General features: G+C 43.3%; 2 protein-coding genes across 5 annotated transcripts in view; one reads left to right on the top strand and one right to left on the bottom strand.

Annotated features, from left to right (window-relative positions):
- The window catches only part of LOC138951621 (uncharacterized), a 28,301-nt gene extending 25,875 nt beyond the window's left edge, over positions 1-2,426 (bottom strand). The window contains exon 1 of one of the 2 annotated variants that reach the window (XM_070323152.1): positions 2,216-2,426. The gene's annotated coding sequence lies outside the window, so the exon portion shown is untranslated. The remainder of the gene's footprint in view (positions 1-2,215) is intronic. The other variant, XM_070323153.1, reaches the window with a different exon arrangement.
- Positions 2,427-2,511: 85 nt separating this feature from the next.
- Positions 2,512-18,412, top strand: LOC138951620 (5'-3' exonuclease PLD3-like). Of its 3 annotated transcripts, none has more exons than XM_070323150.1 (10): positions 2,512-2,630; positions 5,294-5,782; positions 7,298-7,481; positions 7,991-8,108; positions 8,484-8,620; positions 9,118-9,318; positions 10,290-10,429; positions 10,870-11,038; positions 14,894-14,996; positions 15,533-18,412. In XM_070323150.1, exons 2-10 carry the CDS (start codon positions 5,370-5,372, stop codon positions 15,709-15,711), a joined length of 1,644 nt encoding a protein of 547 aa, XP_070179251.1. In that variant the 5' UTR covers positions 2,512-2,630; positions 5,294-5,369; the 3' UTR covers positions 15,712-18,412. The 3 variants fall into 3 exon arrangements, with proteins under 3 accessions (XP_070179251.1, XP_070179250.1, XP_070179252.1); XM_070323149.1 differs by having other exon boundaries at positions 2,555-2,709; XM_070323151.1 differs by lacking the exon at positions 2,512-2,630 and adding an exon at positions 4,861-4,885.
- The last annotated feature ends 658 nt before the right edge of the window (positions 18,413-19,070 follow it).

The following is a 19,070-nucleotide window of genomic DNA, read 5'->3' as shown; positions in this document are numbered from 1 at the left end:
CAACCGCTGATTAAAACACCAAGTGCTCTCCCCAATTTTTCCGCCAACGAACATTCCCAAGTTTGGGACCTGTTGGCGTTATTTATCAAGATCAAGATCAAGAGCAGTAAACATGTAAATCAAAGTGCCAATCATCTCTACTTCAAGTCTTCGTGTGATCTGTCCAGTCTTGAGCCATGGTCTTTACTGGCTCTACAGGTGCAGTGTGTGATCTGTCCAGTCTTGAGCCATGGTCTTTACTGGCTCTACAGGTGAGGTGCAGTGTGATCTGTCCAGTCTTGAGCCATGGTCTTTACTGGCTCTACAGGTGAGGTGCAGTGTGATCTGTCCAGTCTTGAGCCATGGTCTTTACTGGCTCTACAGGTGCAGTGTGTGATCTGTCCAGTCTTGAGCCATGGTCTTTACTGGCTCTACAGGTGCAGTGTGTGATCTGTCCAGTCTTGAGCCATGGTCTTTACTGGCTCTACAGGTGAGGTGCAGTGTGATCTGTCCAGTCTTGAGCCATGGTCTTTACTGGCTCTACAGGTGCAGTGTGTGATCTGTCCAGTCTTGAGCCATGGTCTTTACTGGCTCTACAGGTGCAGTGTGTGATCTGTCCAGTCTTGAGCCATGGTCTTTACTGGCTCTACAGGTGAGGTGCAGTGTGATCTGTCCAGTCTTGAGCCATGGTCTTTACTGGCTCTACAGGTGAGGTGCAGTGTGTGATCTGTCCAGTCTTGAGCCATGATCTTTACTGGCTCTGCAGGTGAGGTGCAGCGTGTGATCTGTCCAGTCTTGAGCCATGATCTTTACTGGCTCTGCAGGTGAGGTGCAGCGTGTGATCTGTCCAGTCTTGAGCCATGATCTTTACTGGCTCTGCAGGTGAGGTGCAGCGTGTGATCTGTCCAGTCTTGAGCCATGATCTTTACTGGCTCTACAGGTGAGGTGTAGTGTGTGATCTGTCCAGTCTTGAGCCATGATCTTTACTGGCTCTACAGGTGAGGTGCAGTGCGTGTCTGCTTACCCACAAACTCCGAAACTTCGGTGTCCGGGGAGCTGCACTTGCTTGGATCAAGAACTTTCTCCATCAAAGACGTCAAGCCGTGGTGGTGAATGGCAGCCGCTCCTCGTTTGGCAGCGTCCGCTCAGGGGTGCCGCAGGGCTCGGTGCTGGGGCCGACGCTATTCTTAGCGTACATTAACGACCTCCCGGAGAGACTGACGGCACTAGCGCGCCTGTTTGCGGACGACACTGCAGTATACAGGGTGGTGACTAGTGTAAATGACCAGGCCCAGCAACAACAAGACCTCCATCGCCTAGCCGAGTGGGAAAAGAGCTGGGACATGCAGTTCCACCCTGCAAAGTGCAACACCCTGCTTGTTACGAGGAGCAGACGCCCACTACAGCCCTCTTACCAGCTCCATGGGCATACGCCGGAGACAGTGAAGGCGGTCAAGTACCTGGGTGTGACCATTCAGGGTGACCTGTGCTGGGACGACCATATCAACAACATCGTCAGCAAGGCAAACAAGACCCTGGGGTTCCTGCGGCGCAATCTGAAGATCTCATCAAGATCCGTGAAAGAACAGGCGTACAAGGCCTTTGTCAGGCCTATCCTGGAGTACGCCTCGTCGGTATGGGACCCGCACACCCAAAAGAACATCGACAAGCTTGAGGCCGTCCAGAGACGAGCTGCCCGATTCGTCTGCAACCGCTATCACAACACGTCAAGTGTCAGCCGGATGCTGGACTACCTTGAGTGGCAGTCTCTGGAGGAGCGCAGGAAGCTTGCCCGCCTATCGATGCTCTACAAGATCACGAACAGCATCGTACACTGTCCGGGCATCAAGTCGAAGCTGGCCCCCCCTACCACCACGCCAGCGAAGAGGCCACTGCCAGCAGTTCGGCCTCATCACCTGCCGCACTCAGTATCGGAGTGCCGCTTTTCTACCTAGCACAGTGAAGGACTGGAACTCTCTACCAGCAGCTGTCGTCGAGGCCCGCACTGTCGACACCTTTGTGTCGCGCGCCTCGCACTAAACCAGTAGCCACTGTGACTCATCCCCTCCCCCCCATACTCCCCCAACCTGTAAATTTTAATGGACTTTTGGATGCTGGAGACGCTGCTTTCTTGGACTTGCGCAACATCCCATCAAGTGCCGAAGTAATCACTACTGCTGATTGTGGGCAATAACGGAAAGACAAGACAAGACAAGTGTCCATTATCTGTACAAACCTCGCTCTGAGACAATGCTGTCCCTCTCAAAACAATGCGCAGAGTCTTCTATTACCTTTTTCACAAAACGTATACTGATTTTCGTTTCAATTGCATCCTAGAAAACATGGAAACTAGACGTAAACATCACAAGAAACAATGCTTCATTCCTCAGTTCCTGCCACAGATCTGTAAGTATCTCTGGTTCCTGCATAGTTTCCTTCCAAACAAGTTCCAGTTTGTACTGTCTGGAAATACTTCCGTTTAGAAATGCGCCTAATTAAGAATAAGAAAGGTAACTCTCGCTACCCAACATTGAGCAGTTCTGTACTATTTCCAGCCAACTTGCTCCTCTGAACAAATTGCGCATGAGGCCGTGCATTTAGCAAACGCTTTTAGACCTCACATGATTCAGTCAGCTTTGTTTTGGTCTCTGGTAAGTCGATGGCTATCGTTATTGTGGGTTTGTTCCGAGGAGATAGTGATCGCATTGTGCCAAACAGTCTTTTTTCAAGGTAAACTCAGACAGTTTTTAACTCTTACCTTTTTTTCTCAGTATGAATAATTAAGTACAACTGTCATGGTGCTGGTAGTGGTATCCATTTGACAACACAAACAAAGCAAGTTAGCAAGGCGGGTGGACAAACGTTTTGCTTCTCAATACGTTTGAGTTTCCTTGGCTTTTTGCAGCTGTTTCCCATCCCCTCTGTGTGGACAAATGACAAATGACATCCGCTAATGTGAAAAAACTATGAAGCAAGAGACAAGTTATCAGCGGGGGTGGCTCATGCAGTCCTTGTATGTCCCCCAGTTCATTGCAACAAATACATACATCTCACTTTTCACCCGTTTCCTTTGTTTTCCATCAGTTGGAAGGAAGATTTGGCCTTCCAGTGGTGTTTCTGATAAAAGCATATTGTTGCCTAGTTTTTAGGATTAACCGCGTAGACAGTTACTGTAAGTATGTGCTTGGGCAGGTCTACAGTTATACGATTTACAATAATATTTAGTTTCCTGGTGTGGATCTGGAAGTCTTAAGGCAGGAACACACTGCAGCGATATATTTCAACCCTGGGATTCGTTCCATATCAGATGATCGCCCATTGACTCGCATGTCGTCACACGGCTATGTATTCTCTATATTCATAGAGCGCGATCGAGCAGGTGCATTTTGGGCAAGCAGGTTTAGCTCTCACCTTTTTTTGAAATACCTATAACTAAGCATAAGGCCTTCAGGAGAAAGATGTTAAGCAGGCAGTTGCATCTGATGGTTCCCTAAGGTCGAACACACCCTAAAAGTTAAATGTCTCCTTTGTATCTGAGTAAAGAACTTCTTCCGAAAAGTTTTAAATCAAGAGACGCTGTTTGCTGCTGTCAGCCAGTGCCATGCATTTATTAAGTTAAGACGTGAAGGCCACAACGGAGTGTTCTGATTGGTTCCGACCTTTGATTGACTCCCTGAGAATAGAGCCAGTTCTATTGTCTGAAGCAACAAGAGAATCACTTGCGAGTGGCTTGATTATGTTCGAAAATCGTTCCGTGTTACGGGGAAAATTGTTCAGTGTGACCGCTCCTTTAGTTAGCTGGAGATCGAGATAGAGGTTAACACATTTGTTTAAATGGTAGTAGTGGTGTGGATACATCTCCATATATATATATATATATATATAATAATCCTCAGGACTAGATTACCTTGCGATACGTCCCCCACAAAGGGACTTTGCTCTGTAAATCTCGGTCCCCCTTGAGGAGGGTCTGATGCTCCCAATAGGCTGTCTGTGAAGGGATACTTATTTCTCTCTCTATCTTTGCTAAGAGATTTTAACAAATCTCGGAAGAAAGTCTCTGCTGACTTTCAATTGTTTCTTTCACAATTTCTGATGTTTTATATATATATAATATATATATATAGATATCTAGCTTCGTGTCAGGTTAATTGTTTTTATACAGAATCTGAGATCATTTCAGTTCCACAATGCTACAAGTGACAGATTGGTCTTTAAAGCGTTGAAAGCGGACGGAACATTTTTTTATCATCAAACAATGAAGCCTTATCAGTTATCTAGAGCGTTGTTTGTGCACAAAGATAAAAAGTCACACTCAAGATAAGATAATTAGATAGAAGTGCAGTGACTTATTTGGCAAAACCTGACGTCCACCACCCAAGGCACCTCATAGTGCATACCCTCCACAAGGGACTAATTCAGTAATTGGCCATCTCTGGCGCTCACACAAACAAACACACTCTCAATCTCTATCTCTCTCTCTTGCTCTCTCTCTCACTACACACGTGTGCGCCTCTTTATCTTCAGAGAGAGATAATTCACACACACACACAACTACCCTTTAAGAAAAAGGGAGAAAGAAAGAGAGAGAGAGCACAGACACACACACATGCTCTTCTTTCAGTATGTAACATTGCTTCCACAAGGTTATAGGGACTAGGCCACTCACGCTCAAGATAAGAGAATGCAGTTTTGAGGAAATGAAGGCTTATCTAGAGTGTTGCTTGATCTCACAGATGAAAGCGTGTGTCTTTTAGAACAAGCAATGTCAATGATAAGCCTTTGTTTTTTCATTTACTTGTTGAGGGCCACACAGACATTGTTGCACACTGTAGAGATGGATCTCGTACCAACCTAGCTTTGCTGTATTTTTAACAAGAGCAAGATCAGGCTATATATAGCTCCGGTACCATGTAAACACGTCTAAAACCTGAAGATGTCAATGTCACTGCTCATATTTTATGTTAAATCCTACACGATGATAATTTGTTTCATGTCTTGATTGTGGATGCAGTGCTCTGCAGTAAAAGTTGTGGCCCGATTTTAACGTTAAAATTGCATTGCAACTTCAAGTTCAAGCCAGTACTTCACTACATGTATACAAAAAAACACTTGAAAATTATTACAAACAGTGCCACAAAGTTCAGGTTTGTCTCAAAACTTATCATACCTAGTTGGTTGGTACAAAGCAATAACCAACCAGTCAGGTTTGATATTCTTTTAAACTTAACTTTGCAGCACTTTTTGTTATCTTGCTGGGAATGCAATGTAAGAAAAACCAGTCATTTGTATTATTTCTTCATTCTGATTTCAGAAATTCACAAACCAAAGATCTACTGAGCCTGAGGTGACGGTGCTTTCTACAGTCACTGGTGTATAAGACAAGCACCATGAAACCAAAGTCGTCAATGGGGTCATCCAAACAGCAACCTGACCGACTGAGCGGCGACAAGGCCATGCTGGTATCCAACACACTGGACGACTCAGTCTCCGCTGACAACTGGATTGGAACCCACAGAGGAGCCAGGAGGGCAAAAAGACCATTGTGTTTTGCATCCTTCTGCTTCTACTTTGGCATTTTTGCTGCGGGAGTGTTCACTGCCTTGTCAGTGGTGGCCTACTACGGCATGTCCACGGAGTGTTACTTCACCTGTGCTGAACCAGCCCCCGGCACTGACAGTGACAGGGGGAACACACACACAGCGGGTGATGATGATGAGGGGCTGGGTGTGAACGAGATGCCCATGGACTTTATAGCAGTGGCTCCACCATTGGCCCCGTCACAGTATGCTGATAACTGTGTGTAAGTTTAAAAAAATACCACACAGGATTTCTATTCCATTATGTATTATCATTCTATAGATTCTATCATCTTACTTCAGTCTGATAGACTTTCTTAAAAAATAGTGTATTACTCAGAGGAATATGTGCACCACACTGCTAATACGAAACACAATAATCAGTCTTCATCACTATAACATGTGGCTTAGAAGAAGAGGATTTTGCTTTCTTTCACTATGATAGTTTGTATTAACTATTATCTTCTGACGCTCAGTACTCGGTGTATGCATGCTGTCAAAGTGGTACACTTCAACATACCCCCCGCGGGTTAGGGGGAAGAATTTACCCGATGCTCCCCAGCATGTCGTAAGAGGCGACTAACGGATTCTGTTTCTCCTTTTACCTTTGTTAAGTGTTTCTTGTATAGAATATACAGGCATGGGAATTGTCCGCCGAACGGCGGATTTCCGCCGATTTCTTTTTTTGTTCCGCCGAAAATGCAAAAGTGTCCGCCGAAAAAATAAAGGGGGGAGGCACACAAAAAAAGCACCGGTTACTTTGGCCTTTGCGCAAAAGCCCGCGAAAACTTTCCGTACTTTGTTCACGCATTGCTACCGCCCGCCTCAGTTATTGAACTTTTATGTTTGAAAGTAAACCAGATTGCACAGATTGTGTTACAAGTTACATTGTCCTGTTTGTCTCAACAGATAAATTTGTTTTCAATTTAAACCATATAATACATGTATATATTTTTTTTCTTCAAAAAAGCAAAAATTGGTACATTTTTGTACTAAAAACTCTGATTCTAAAAACAGAATTTAATGGAAAACTTGGAGCTCAGATGACACCAGATTGCACCATCTGGGTTCTTTGTAGAAATTTTTTTCCGGGGGAGCATGCCCCCGGACCCCCCTAGTAAGGCTAGGCGCTTCGCGCCGTCGACTTGACGCTTCGCGTCTTCAGTTATAAATTTTCCGCCTTTTTTACAATTTTCAATTCCCATGCCTGAATATAGTCAATGTTTGTAAAGATTTTAGTCAAGCAGTCTGTAAGAAATGTTAAGTCCTTTGTACTGGAAACTTGCATTCTCCCAGTAAGGTCATATATTGTACTACGTTGCAAGCCCCTGGAGCAATTTTTTTATTAGTGCTTTTGTGAACAAGAAACAAATAACAAGTGGCTCTATCCCATCCCCCCCCTTTCCCCGTCGCGATATAACCTTTAACGGTTGAAAACAACGTTAAACACCAAATAAAGAAAGAAAGAAAGAAAGACACTTCAGCATGCTTGGTCAAGGTTTACCTGAATAAGTGAACTGGATTAGGTTAAAGGTTTTCTGCCCAGCAGTTTACTGTAATTTTTTTTAATCGTCTTTTATCGTCTATCAATGTCTTTCTCAGTTGATTTCTGGGATTTTGTTCTGTGTCCATCCCCCCCCCCTTTCCCTTATAAAACACTAGATCAAAATAAATAAATAAATAGGGTGCTTTTTCTGTAATGGTGAATCTGAATGTTTTGTTCCCCTGCTTCCTTGCAGGTTCACCCTGGTGGAGTCCATCCCACAAAACCTGACGTTTGCGGAGGGTCAGCAGGTACACCCCTCAACGTACAGCGGCCTGAAATCTCTGATTGAATCGGCCAAGGAGTCCATCCACATCGCATCCTACTACTGGACGCTCAGAGGCTCTGACATTGCTTTCCATGACAACAGCTCCGCTGATGTGAGTTTGGTTAGAAATGTTGTCCTTTGCCGACTGATTTCATGCACCTTCTTGTCGCTTTATGAATTTGATACAGAATATTGCAGACACAGCAGGGAGTGGAGACATTATATCCTTGCAGTGCACAAAACTTGACATTTTGTATTGTGTTTTTCAGGGAGAGGACATCTTTCAGTCACTGCTGGAGTGGACACATTATAGCCTTGCAGTGCACAAAACTTGACATTTTGTATTGTGTTTTTCAGGGAGAGGACATCTTTCAGTCACTGCTGGAGTGGACACATTATATCCTTGCAGTGCACAAAACTTGACATTTTGTATTGTGTTTTTCAGGGAGAGGACATCTTTCAGTCACTGCTGGAGTGGACACATTATAGCCTTGCAGTGCACAAAACTTGACATTTTGTATTGTGTTTTTCAGGGAGAGGACATCTTTCAGTCACTGCTGGAGTGGACACATTATAGCCTTGCAGTGCACAAAACTTGACATTTTGTATTGTGTTTTTCAGGGAGAGGACATCTTTCGGTCACTGCTGGATGTGGGGAATCATAACTTGTCTCTGAGGATCGTGCAGAACGCTGAGAACAACGACACGGCTATCCTCTCGCAGAAAGGCCAAGGGTCAGGTAAGGTGTTTAGGTGGAGAAAACTAAACAGGACACCTGTGTACTGGGGGAAGAAAAGTCAAATGAAGGAGCAAAAGAGAGAGAGATGTGCTGACCATTGGGAAAAGCACTGTGAGGCACTCGCATCCCTGCTCCTGCCATACCGTTCAGTTTGGATCATATTTTGGTATTATTTGTGATGTCAGGATAAAGGAACTGACTTTAAGTAAAGGTGAGAATGGAGTAAAGGATTGTAATCCGTGTATCCATTGCTATGCCAGGAGTTGTACAAGTGAAAGTACAATTATTGTTAGTGTTACTGTTAGTGTTAGGGCAAGCGAAGAAGGCGCAGATTGGCAACATTTTCAGTCCTAATGATGTGCAATGTGTGTGCAGGTCACACGGTGGAAGTGCGCACAGTGAACTTTACCCGTCTGTTGGACAAGGGCATCCTGCACACCAAGTTCTGGCTGGTGGATGGCAAACACTTTTACATCGGCAGTGCTAACCTGGACTGGAGATCACTCACACAGGTCTGTCACTTTCAGCAGCATCGTGTTAGACTCACTGGCGTTCAAAGTCTTCCATGGTGTGATTTGAGTTAAGACATACTCCTTCAAAGTTTTTGCTCTAGAATTCTCATGTCTTTTCCCTGTGGTTAAAAGTAATTGCGCAGGGTACCTTTGTAAAATGAGGAATATAGCAAGACTTTTTTTTTTTATTGTTTCCACTTATATGGGAAATAACTGTTGGCTGTGCAATGTCACCCGAGCTTTTAGAGATAAATAGAACTGTTGAGCAAAGGCTGGTAAGCTTTTTCCCTGGCAAAAAGTAAGGTTATAGATGGAGGGGCAAAACAAAGAGAATGTATGTGAATTTAGAGATGTACCAGACTTTTGAGCGATGGCATGTCAGAAGTGATTGCCTAAGCGAATCGTTTACACACTTTAACTCCAATTAGAAATTTCCGTCTATTCCCCTGTTCACCCCTTGTCTGTGACTGATCGCTGGTTTGGCTGTGCGGTGACAGGTGAAGGAACTAGGCGTGCTGGTCCAGAACTGTTCCAGTCTGGCGGCTAACCTGCAGAACATCTTTGACGTCTACTGGTACCTGGGTGACCCCAAAAACACCATCCCCGACACCTGGCCCTCCGACTTCAACACCGACATCAACGTCACCAACCCCATGGACGTCCGCTTCAACGACACAACGGCGCCTGTCTACCTGTCTGTACGTACCTGTTCTACACACCTGTTAGCATGTTCTACACACCTGTTAGCATGTTCTACACACCTGTTAGCATGTTCTACACACCTGTTAGCATGTTGTAACAAAGAACAATGACACACGTCTCTGAATATGTATCTGTGGGTTCAACGTTTGGCTACACCGTTATGTCACTGTTGCATTTTTATCCTTTATGACTTGCATGAACTGCGCTTTACAAACAAATTGTGCCCTACTTACTGTGAAGTCTTTATATGGAGGTAGATTATAAAACATTATCAAGCGAAAACATTGTGCCCTACTTACTGTGAAGTCTTTAAATGGAGGTAGATTATAATACATTATCAAGCGAAAACATTGTGCCCTACTTACTGTGAAGTCTTTAAATGGAGGTAGATTATAAAACATTATCAAGCGAAAACATTGTGCCCTACTTACTGTGAAGTCTTTAAATGAAGGTAGATTATAAAACATTATCAAGCGAAAACATTGTGCACTACTTACTGTGAAGTCTTTAAATGGAGGTAGATTATAAAACATTATCAAGAGAAAGATTATAAAACATTATCAAGAGAAAGATTATAATACATTATCAAGAGAAAACATTGTGCACTACTTACTGTGAAGTCTTTAAATGGAGGTAGATTATAAAACATTATCAAGAGAAAGATTATAATACATTATCAAGAGAAAACAAATGTAAGGAAACGTAATATTGAGACAGAACATCTTAAAATAAGAGGTATGAAAATGACGTTTGTTGTGGCTGTGTGCTTCAAATGTGTGCTTTTATTCATTTGTGGACTAAATGTATCTCACAATTTTTCAGCACCATTGTATTCTTTGAAGTACAAGTTTGTTTTGAAGCACCTTATTTAACCACACTCACACACATCATATCCAGCCCAACAACTTTGTTCAGTCCCTCTTGATTCAGAGAACGCCATGCTGTACTTTACCCTCCAAAATTGCAGAGCTCACCTCCTGAGTTTTGCCCAGAGGGGCGTACAAAGGACCTTGATGCCATCCTTGATGTTATCAAAAACGCTAAGGAGTTTATCAACATTGCTGTCATGGACTACAGTCCCTCCTCTCTCTACCTGGCCCATAATAGGTGAGTACAACCTCCACCTGTCTCTGGAAGCATGATTACCGCATAGCATGGAACTTGGCGGAAATGAACTCCCTGGGAATCATGGGTATTCTTTTCATGAAAGGGATATTTTCATCTCATTAACACTACCAAGTAACACCATTCAGTGTCTCTTTTTGTTAGTGTTGTCAGTTTTGTTCAACTTAAGCAAAGATGTGAGGAATATTCCTTGTACTTCACTAAAAATACACAGGCTGTGGTCCACATGGTTCAATCAAATTACAGTATTTATTGATGGAAATCAACTTGAATGTTCAGATGTCTTAGTTAAGAATTCAAGATATTCGCATAACATTTAATCCTCACGTACTCAGCCATGGAGAATTACTCTTGAAATACTCAAGCAAATTGTTTTATTTTTTTAGCTATTTGATTTAGTGTTATGTTTGTGACTTGCGCAGGTACTGGCCAGTGATCGACGATGCACTGAGGGAAGCGGCGTTTGACCGGCGGGTGAGGGTACGCATACTGGCCAGCAAGTGGAATCACACCAAGAAAGACATGTACCCCTTGCTCTGCTCCCTGACCATGATGGGACACCTACACTACCCCCACACCGACCTTCAAGTGGTCAGTTCTCTTGTCATTGTTGTACCAGTCAGCTCTCTCTCTCTGTCTGTCTGTCTGTCTGTCTGTCTGTCTGTCCCCTTCCTTTGCCCTCTGTACAATGCATAAACAGCACTACTCATTCTCCACTAGGTCAAGCCTGGACATTGATCCAACACAAGAGTGGCACTAGGTATGAACAAGACATGCAGCACCCTAAGACAGTCAAGCCTGGACATTGATCCAACACAAGAGTGGCACTAGGTATGAACAAGACACGCAGCACCCTAACACAGTCAAGCCTGGACATTGATCCAACACAAGAGTGGCACTAGGTATGAACAAGACATGCAGCACCCTAACACAGTCAAGCCTGGACATTGATCCAACACAAGAGTGGCACTAGGTATGAACAAGACATGCAGCACCCTAACACAGTCAAGCCTGGACATTGATCCAACACAAGAGTGGCACTAGGTATGAACAAGACATGCAGCACCCTAAGACAGTCAAGCCTGGACATTGATCCAACACAAGAGTGGCACTAGGTATGAACAAGACATGCAGCACCCTAAGACAGTCAAGCCTGGACATTGATCCAACACAAGAGTGGCACTAGGTATGAACAAGACATGCAGCACCCTAAGACAGTCAAGCCTGGACATTGATCCAACACAAGAGTGGCACTAGGTATGAACAAGACATGCAGCACCCTAACACAGTCAAGCCTGGACATTGATCCAACACAAGAGTGGCACTAAGTATGAACAAGACATGCAGCACCCTAACACAGTCAAGCCTGGACATTGATCCAACACAAGAGTGGCACTAGGTATGAACAAGACATGCAGCACCCTAAGACAGTCAAGCCTGGACATTGATCCAACACAAGAGTGGCACTAGGTATGAACAAGACATGCAGCACCCTAAGACAGTCAAGCCTGGACATTGATCCAACACAAGAGTGGCACTAGGTATGAAAAAGACATTTGAAAACATGCAGCACCCTAACACAGTCAAACCTGTCGATAACAACCACCCGAGGGACCGACCAAAAGTGGTCGCTAATGACAAATTGTAGTTATCCAAAGATTATTTATGTGGAAGAAAAAAGCATGTAGGGGATCCTCTGGGGTGGTGGTTGTGGACAGATGGTGGTTGTGGACAGATGGTGGTTGTGGACAGATGGTGGTTGTGGACAGATGGTGGTTGAGGAGAGGTCAGGTTCCACTGTACATTGTCAAATAGGGGCAAGGTAGAAGGCTGTTCTGACTATAGGGGCAAGGTAGAAGGCTGTTCTGACTATAGGGGCAAGGTAGAAGGCTGTTCTGACTATAGGGGCAAGGTAGAAGGCTGTTCTGACTATAGGGGCAAGGTAGAAGGCTGTTCTGACTATAGGGGCAAGGTAGAAGGCTGTTCTGACTATAGGGGCAAGGTAGAAGGCTGTTCTGACTATAGGGGCAAGGTAGAAGGCTGTTCTGACTATAGGGGCAAGGTAGAAGGCTGTTCTGACTATAGGGGCAAGGTAGAAGGCTGTTCTGACTATAGGGGCAAGGTAGAAGGCTGTTCTGACTACAGTGGAGTCCAGGTATAACGAACCTGGGTATAACGAAATCCCGCTTTTAACGAACTGCCATTGATTTCCCGGCAGACAGCCTTCTATTTCTTACTTGTTACTTTCCGGCCACAACGAACCTTTTGAACTCATTTGCATAACGAACCCCTCTTATAACAAACACGTTTTCATCGCCCCAGAGCCGTTTTGTCTCTAAAAGTCACAAGGCTACAACGAACTGATGTCAATAACTGTCTCCAAAGACAAAAATACACAAACACAAGTGCACATCGCGTGATGAGCGAACTCTGAGCGAACTCTGAACAAACTCTGAACAAACAGCGGGAGGTGCACGGAACAGCCACCCCCGCTGTGTTTTCACTATTCCACTCATCAGCTGCTAAGCTATGACTGTGCTCTAAAAAGTCACAAGGCTACAACGATCTGCCTGTGAGGGGGTGGCCTTGTTTATAGACACTGTGACCTTCTTCCCAGGGGTCATTGACCCAGTTTTAGCTATGAGAGGTGGTTCCCCTTTATGAGAGAGGAAACACTTCCTGCACCCGGGTCACTCCCGGGTCAGTGACCGAGTTTAACCTATGGGGAGTTTAACCTATGGGGCGGTCTCTTTGATGTCTTGAGAGGAAACTTGGCCAGGGTAGTACATGCACCAGAACTGGTGGACACCATGAAATCGGAGATTGATCAGAATGTACATATGTACATGCTTTTACACGACTTTTTAAATTTTACTTCTAAAATTGTGACAGTAAAGTGAACATTTGAACTATGCCTCTATGGATTATATTATGAAGCTGTTGAAAACATGCAGAGATTGTACTCTCCAAGGAAAGATCGATGGGACGATCATTTGAAGGTGAGTGGGAAAACTTGTCTTAAGGCCATTTAGGGTTGAAAACTCTACAGCGAATTACTGATATAACGAACTAAAATGTATCTCCCTTGAGATTCGTTGTACCCGGACTCCACTGTATAGGGGCAAGGTAGAAAGAAGGCTGTTCTGACTGAAAGATTTGGAGTGGGCGGTAAGACAGCCATTCCTATGTGGGTTAGTAACCCTGAGGAGATTGTGCTCCTCATAATAACCATGACATGCGGGGGAAGAGATGTCTCATAATAACCATGACATGCGGGGGAAGAGATGTCTCATAATAACCATGACATGCGGGGGAAGAGATGTCTCATAATAACCATGACATGCGGGGGAAGAGATGTCTCATAATAACCATGACATGCGGGGGAAGAGATGTCTCATAATGACCATGACATGCGGGGGAAGAGATGTCTCATAATAACCATGACATGCGGGGGAAGAGATGTCTCATAATAACCATGACATGCAGGGGAAGAGATGTCTCATAACCATGACATGCGGGGGAAGAGATGTCTCATAATAACCATGACATGCGGGGGAAGAGATGTTTCATAATGACCATGACATGCGGGGGAAGAGATGTCTCATAATAACCATGACATGCGGGGGAAGAGATGTTTCATAATGACCATGACATGCGGGGGAAGAGATGTCTCATAATAACCATGACATGCGGGGGAAGAGATGTCTCATAATAACCATGACATGCGGGGGAAGAGATGTCTCATAATAACCATGACATGCGGGGGAAGAGATGTCTTATAATAACCATGACATGCGGGGGAAGAGATGTCTCATAATGACCATGACATGCGGAGGAAGAGATGTCTCATAATAACCATGACATGCGGGGGAAGAGATGTCTCATAATGACCATGACATGCGGGGGAAGAGATGTCTCATAATAACCATGACATACGGGGGAAGAGATGTCTCATAATGACCATGACATGCGGGGGAAGAGATGTCTCATAATAACCATGACATGCGGGGGAAGAGATGTCTCATAATGACCATGACATGCGGGGGAAGAGATGTCTCATAATAACCATGACATGTGGGGGAAGAGATGTCTCATAATGACCATGACATGCGGGGGAAGAGATGTCTCATAATAACCATGACATGCGGGGGAAGAGATGTCTCATAATAACCATGACATGCGGGGGAAGAGATGTCTCATAATAACCATGACATGCGGGGGAAGAGATGTCTCATAATAACCATGACATGCGGGGGAAGAGATGTCTCATAATAACCATGACATGCGGGGGAAGAGATGTCTCATAATGACCATATATGCGGGGGAAGAGATGTCAAAGCAAAGCTTACAGTAGAAATGGGAACGTCTGCAGCTGTTGGAGGTAAGGGGTAATATATTATTTACATGTTCTGTTAGTACATGCGTTGTCTCATTTGTTTTTTCCAGAAACTGTTTGAAGTGCCAGCCTTCACCACGAACCAGACGAAGATTCCCTATGCCCGTGTCAACCACAACAAGTACATGGTCACCGACCAGCACGCTTATATTGGTATGTGTTTATCATTATCTTACTTGTACACACACACACACACACACACACACACACACACACACATACACACACACAGACACACACACACACACACACACATACACCCACACACACACCCACCCACACACACACACTCGTCGCGATATAACCTTCGTGGTTGAAAACGACGTTAAACACCAAATAAAGAAAGAAAGAACACACACACACAACAACAACAAGATATCAACAGGCGTGTGAAACTTAAATGCACAACTATTATCCAAGCTTTCTCACATAACAATAGTCGTTTCATGTTGTACAGAAAAATACAGAATAGCTTCAGATCTTTGCCTGTTTACTGTAACAACAAATTGGAAAGTTACATCATCGCCGAGTTCTAAAGTCTCTTGTATAGTTCCATCAAAAAACATTAAATGTTGTGATATATATGTAAGCTGTTCCTACATAGGTATCTCTAAGATTAATTGTCAGCCATTGTTTGAAATCTTCCAGATGTTAGAAGAACATTCAATATTGAGTAAATGTTTTAACAGGTACCTCCAACTGGTCCGAAGACTATTTTGGCTGGACGGGAGGAGTGGGATTTATCGTCAACCAGAACTCGACCAGTACTCAGGGCAACTTTCGCCAGCAGCTGCATGACGTCTTCGAGCGTGACTGGAACTCAACCTATATCAAAGACCTCATCTGTGACTTCAACCACCCCCGTTAACCATCAACAATTTCTGCTTGGGACTTCACGAAAAATCAAAACATTCCCCAGTTTATCTTAGCTAATAAAAGTGAAGGCACTGAGATTGTTTGACAGTTAATGCCTGGCTTAAAAACAAGTTTACTGCCAGTAATAGGTTTACTAATCAATTTTTTCAAGAGATTCACCTTATCAAGGTTTATTCTGTGTTCACTTTTCTACTGAGTGCGGACCCGATCTCCCTCTGCACATACTACACATTTTTAAAGTCCCAGGTAATGCCAAATACTGAAACAAGGAATACTTGCATGCAGTGAAATAAAAAGTAGTCAAGCATTGCTGCTTTATTCATGTAAAGCAATACAACATCTCCCAAGGGAATTCCATGAGAGAAGTAAATCTATCTATCAATTTGCATTGACATTTCTGACAGAAATTGTTTTGTCAAGTACTTGGTTCTTCAGTGCTTGTCCAGTTCATGCCACAAGAGATGATTTTATGATTATTGTCTGGTAGCAGAAGCCAGAAGTCCAGATGTGTGACTTCTTCCCCCATGCGTTGTTTAGAGTTTTGACAGTTTGCACCCACTATCAGATTTACTGATCCACTAGTCCTGCCTTATGAGAAGGGATCTGATACAACAGTTGTCAACAAATTTGTGAAGGTATGCTTTACTTCATTTCCTCGTACATTTTTTTTGTCTTTACTTTACATGTACTGTTATTAAAGCTCATCAGAGCATTTTCAGCTGAAGTACAACAATCTCAAACCTGACCAAAGAAACATCTGAAGTTAAAATAGTCTGAATCTCAAAATTAAAATTTTGTTAACATATTGTATAACTAGATGAATACCCGCTTCGCCGGGAAGAAGTAGAGCCGAATACCCGGCTTGGCCGGGTGAGTGGCGCACCGTACGCCGGAATACCCGGCCGGAGTAGAGAAATACCCGGCTTCGCCGGGATGAAAGCGTTGTGGACAGTGACCTTCTAAAAATAGTAACGGGAATATGGATGAAAGCGTTGTGGACAGTGACCTTCTAAAAATAGTAACGGGAATATGGATTGACGCCACACGAAGGAAGGGAGATAAACGCAAAACACTGGAGAAGATAAGGAAGAGTTACTGGGAATGGATCTGGGAAGATGAACAGAAAAACCAAAATCGGTTCAGCGCTGCGCGCTGAGAGCACATTTTGAAAAGTCTCATCGACCAGGTTGTGTCCAGGGTCTACCTGAATATGCCCACCAAATTTGAAGCAGATCCATCGAGAACTTTGGCCGTGCATCGCGAACACACACACACACACAGACAGACAGACACACAGACAGACAGACACAAGTCGTATATATATATATAGATGGAGACTTTCAATTTCATTGATCATAGTATTCAGTGCTAGAATATTATCACTTTACAAGCTGACTGGAAATGTCTGTATTTTACACTGTGCTGATTCAGCTGACTCCGGCCTATTTCGTCATCATGGTTTTGGTCAGGGTTTGTGTCATGATGACTACAGACGATGTGTTCCCCACCCTTTATCAATGGTGTCTCATTCTCTACTGTGCCATTGGTCTCAGTTTTGCCAGTTTGCCAGGGTGAACAACCAACAGGAGAGGGTGTGAAATGTAAAGAAAAAGACTGTGCTGGCATCATCTCTTTGTACAAACTTGACATCATTTTCTTTGTTCTTTTTTTTCAAGCAAAAATGGCTGCTGTAGAGAGAGACATTTCCACCCCTGATTATACGGTTTTCAGTGATGTATTAAAAGTGCCTTGAATTTGTTAAACTCTTTTATTAGTTTGTTTGTTAGAGATTAGTTTGGTACATGTTGTCGTGGATGAAGCTTGTTTCAAAGCACTTGGAAATGAACAGTATATTGACCTGATTACCGACATAGTTTTCAAGTTAGCTCACAAGGAAAAATGTAGAAAAATAAGATGCAAGACATGTGAACTTTAGGAGTTCGATATAAACAGGGTTTAATGCGACAATGTTGGACACAGAATGTCATCGTGCCAGTACAAGGGTACACCGTAGTGCCAGCATCTATGCAAATTTAGTGTGATTTGTAAATAGGTGTTTATATGGTTTAAATTAATTGAGTTTTTGTATTCTCTGTTCTGTTCTACGTGTGGCTTGGTTTAATTTTCATATTTAATGTGTCTTATAAAACGTTGGCTGGTGTGGATAACATGTTGCCTTTCCATTTTGCTCTGATTCCTTCTCATCGATCAAGAGGACATATCTGCAGCTGTGGTGTTGCCTGCACTGTTGTGCTACTGTGATTGAGAATAATATCATGTATTTGTCAATATCAAGAGAGGATCTTTTTCTGCTTTGGTAACTGTGTGTGTGTGTGACTATTTGCATGTACATCTATGTGTTTTAACAGAACAGTCTATTGCTTGATGTACATAATTCTCCACTGTTTAAATCCATGATTACAAATTACTAGTGAAGGGCAACTGGCAGTTGCTGCCATATTATAATGCATATGATGTCTAACTGTATTTAAAGATGTGTCTTTACATGTGTGTAGGTCAGAACTGCTGACTGTGTGTCTCAGGTAGGGAGAGTTTCTTTGCTTGATCAGAAAGTGGTGATTATTATTTGCCTCATATTCTATGAGGTTGCCTTCATATTCTATGAGTTTGTATTAATGTTTGATAATCACTGTTGATTTTTTTGCAATGAATAAAAGTTTTCTTGAAAATGGTATGTTTGAAGTCAGATTTTTTGGCTGGAAGCACTTGCTAGTCAGATTTTGCATTTCAATCTCACCTCACCCTCTCTCCTAAACTCACTCCTAAATTTATCTTTTATGGTTCATTATGGGCACATGATTAAACAGAAAGCTTCCAGAAACCAAGTTCATTTCAATTATTACCAGAAAAACAACATCAGCAACCATCGACACCAAGCTTCGAAATGGCAAACTGACCATTGCAATGTAAATTTGTGTGATTCTTGATAGCAAGATGGATATAATTATATTGTTGCTCTAAGAACCAATGCATATAGTCTTCTCCATTCAAATGCAAATATTTCCATGAAAAATGGAAAAATCTGTTCAACATTACGGACTTAAAGAAATGAAATTGAGTACATTTTCAAACAATTGCCATGACATCCCAAGTGACGATGTTATAAGCGGTATTACCAGGAATGCAAAACAAACAGCAAATTCACGTGCACAATGTCCTTTTTAGTCGGGATGCCACAGCAGTGGAATGTATTATTCACGTGCACAATGTCCTTTATAGTCGGGATGCCACAGCAGTGGAATGTATTATTCACGTGCACAATGTCCTTTATAGTCGGGATGCCACAGCAGTGGAATGTATTATTCACGTGCACAATGTCCTTTATAGTCG

The sequence above is a fragment of the Littorina saxatilis genome, linkage group LG17 (assembly GCF_037325665.1).
Source record: "Littorina saxatilis isolate snail1 linkage group LG17, US_GU_Lsax_2.0, whole genome shotgun sequence".
NCBI classification, from domain to species: domain Eukaryota; kingdom Metazoa; phylum Mollusca; class Gastropoda; order Littorinimorpha; family Littorinidae; genus Littorina; species Littorina saxatilis.
Note: the sequence above shows the minus strand (reverse complement) of the source record. Positions and strands in the feature narration are given on the sequence as shown.

What these genes read in the sequence shown, in the direction of transcription:
- LOC138951620 (XM_070323150.1), top strand. Translation starts at nt 5,370, where the DNA reads ATGAAACCAAAGTCGTCAATGGGGTCATCCAAACAGCAACCTGACCGA. An exon ending in GCAGAAAGGCCAAGGGTCAG is followed by an intron (nt 8,109 to 8,483) that starts GTAAGGTGTTTA and finishes ATGTGTGTGCAG; the next exon opens with GTCACACGGTGGAAGTGCGC. An exon ending in ACTGGAGATCACTCACACAG is followed by an intron (nt 8,621 to 9,117) that starts GTCTGTCACTTT and finishes GTGCGGTGACAG; the next exon opens with GTGAAGGAACTAGGCGTGCT.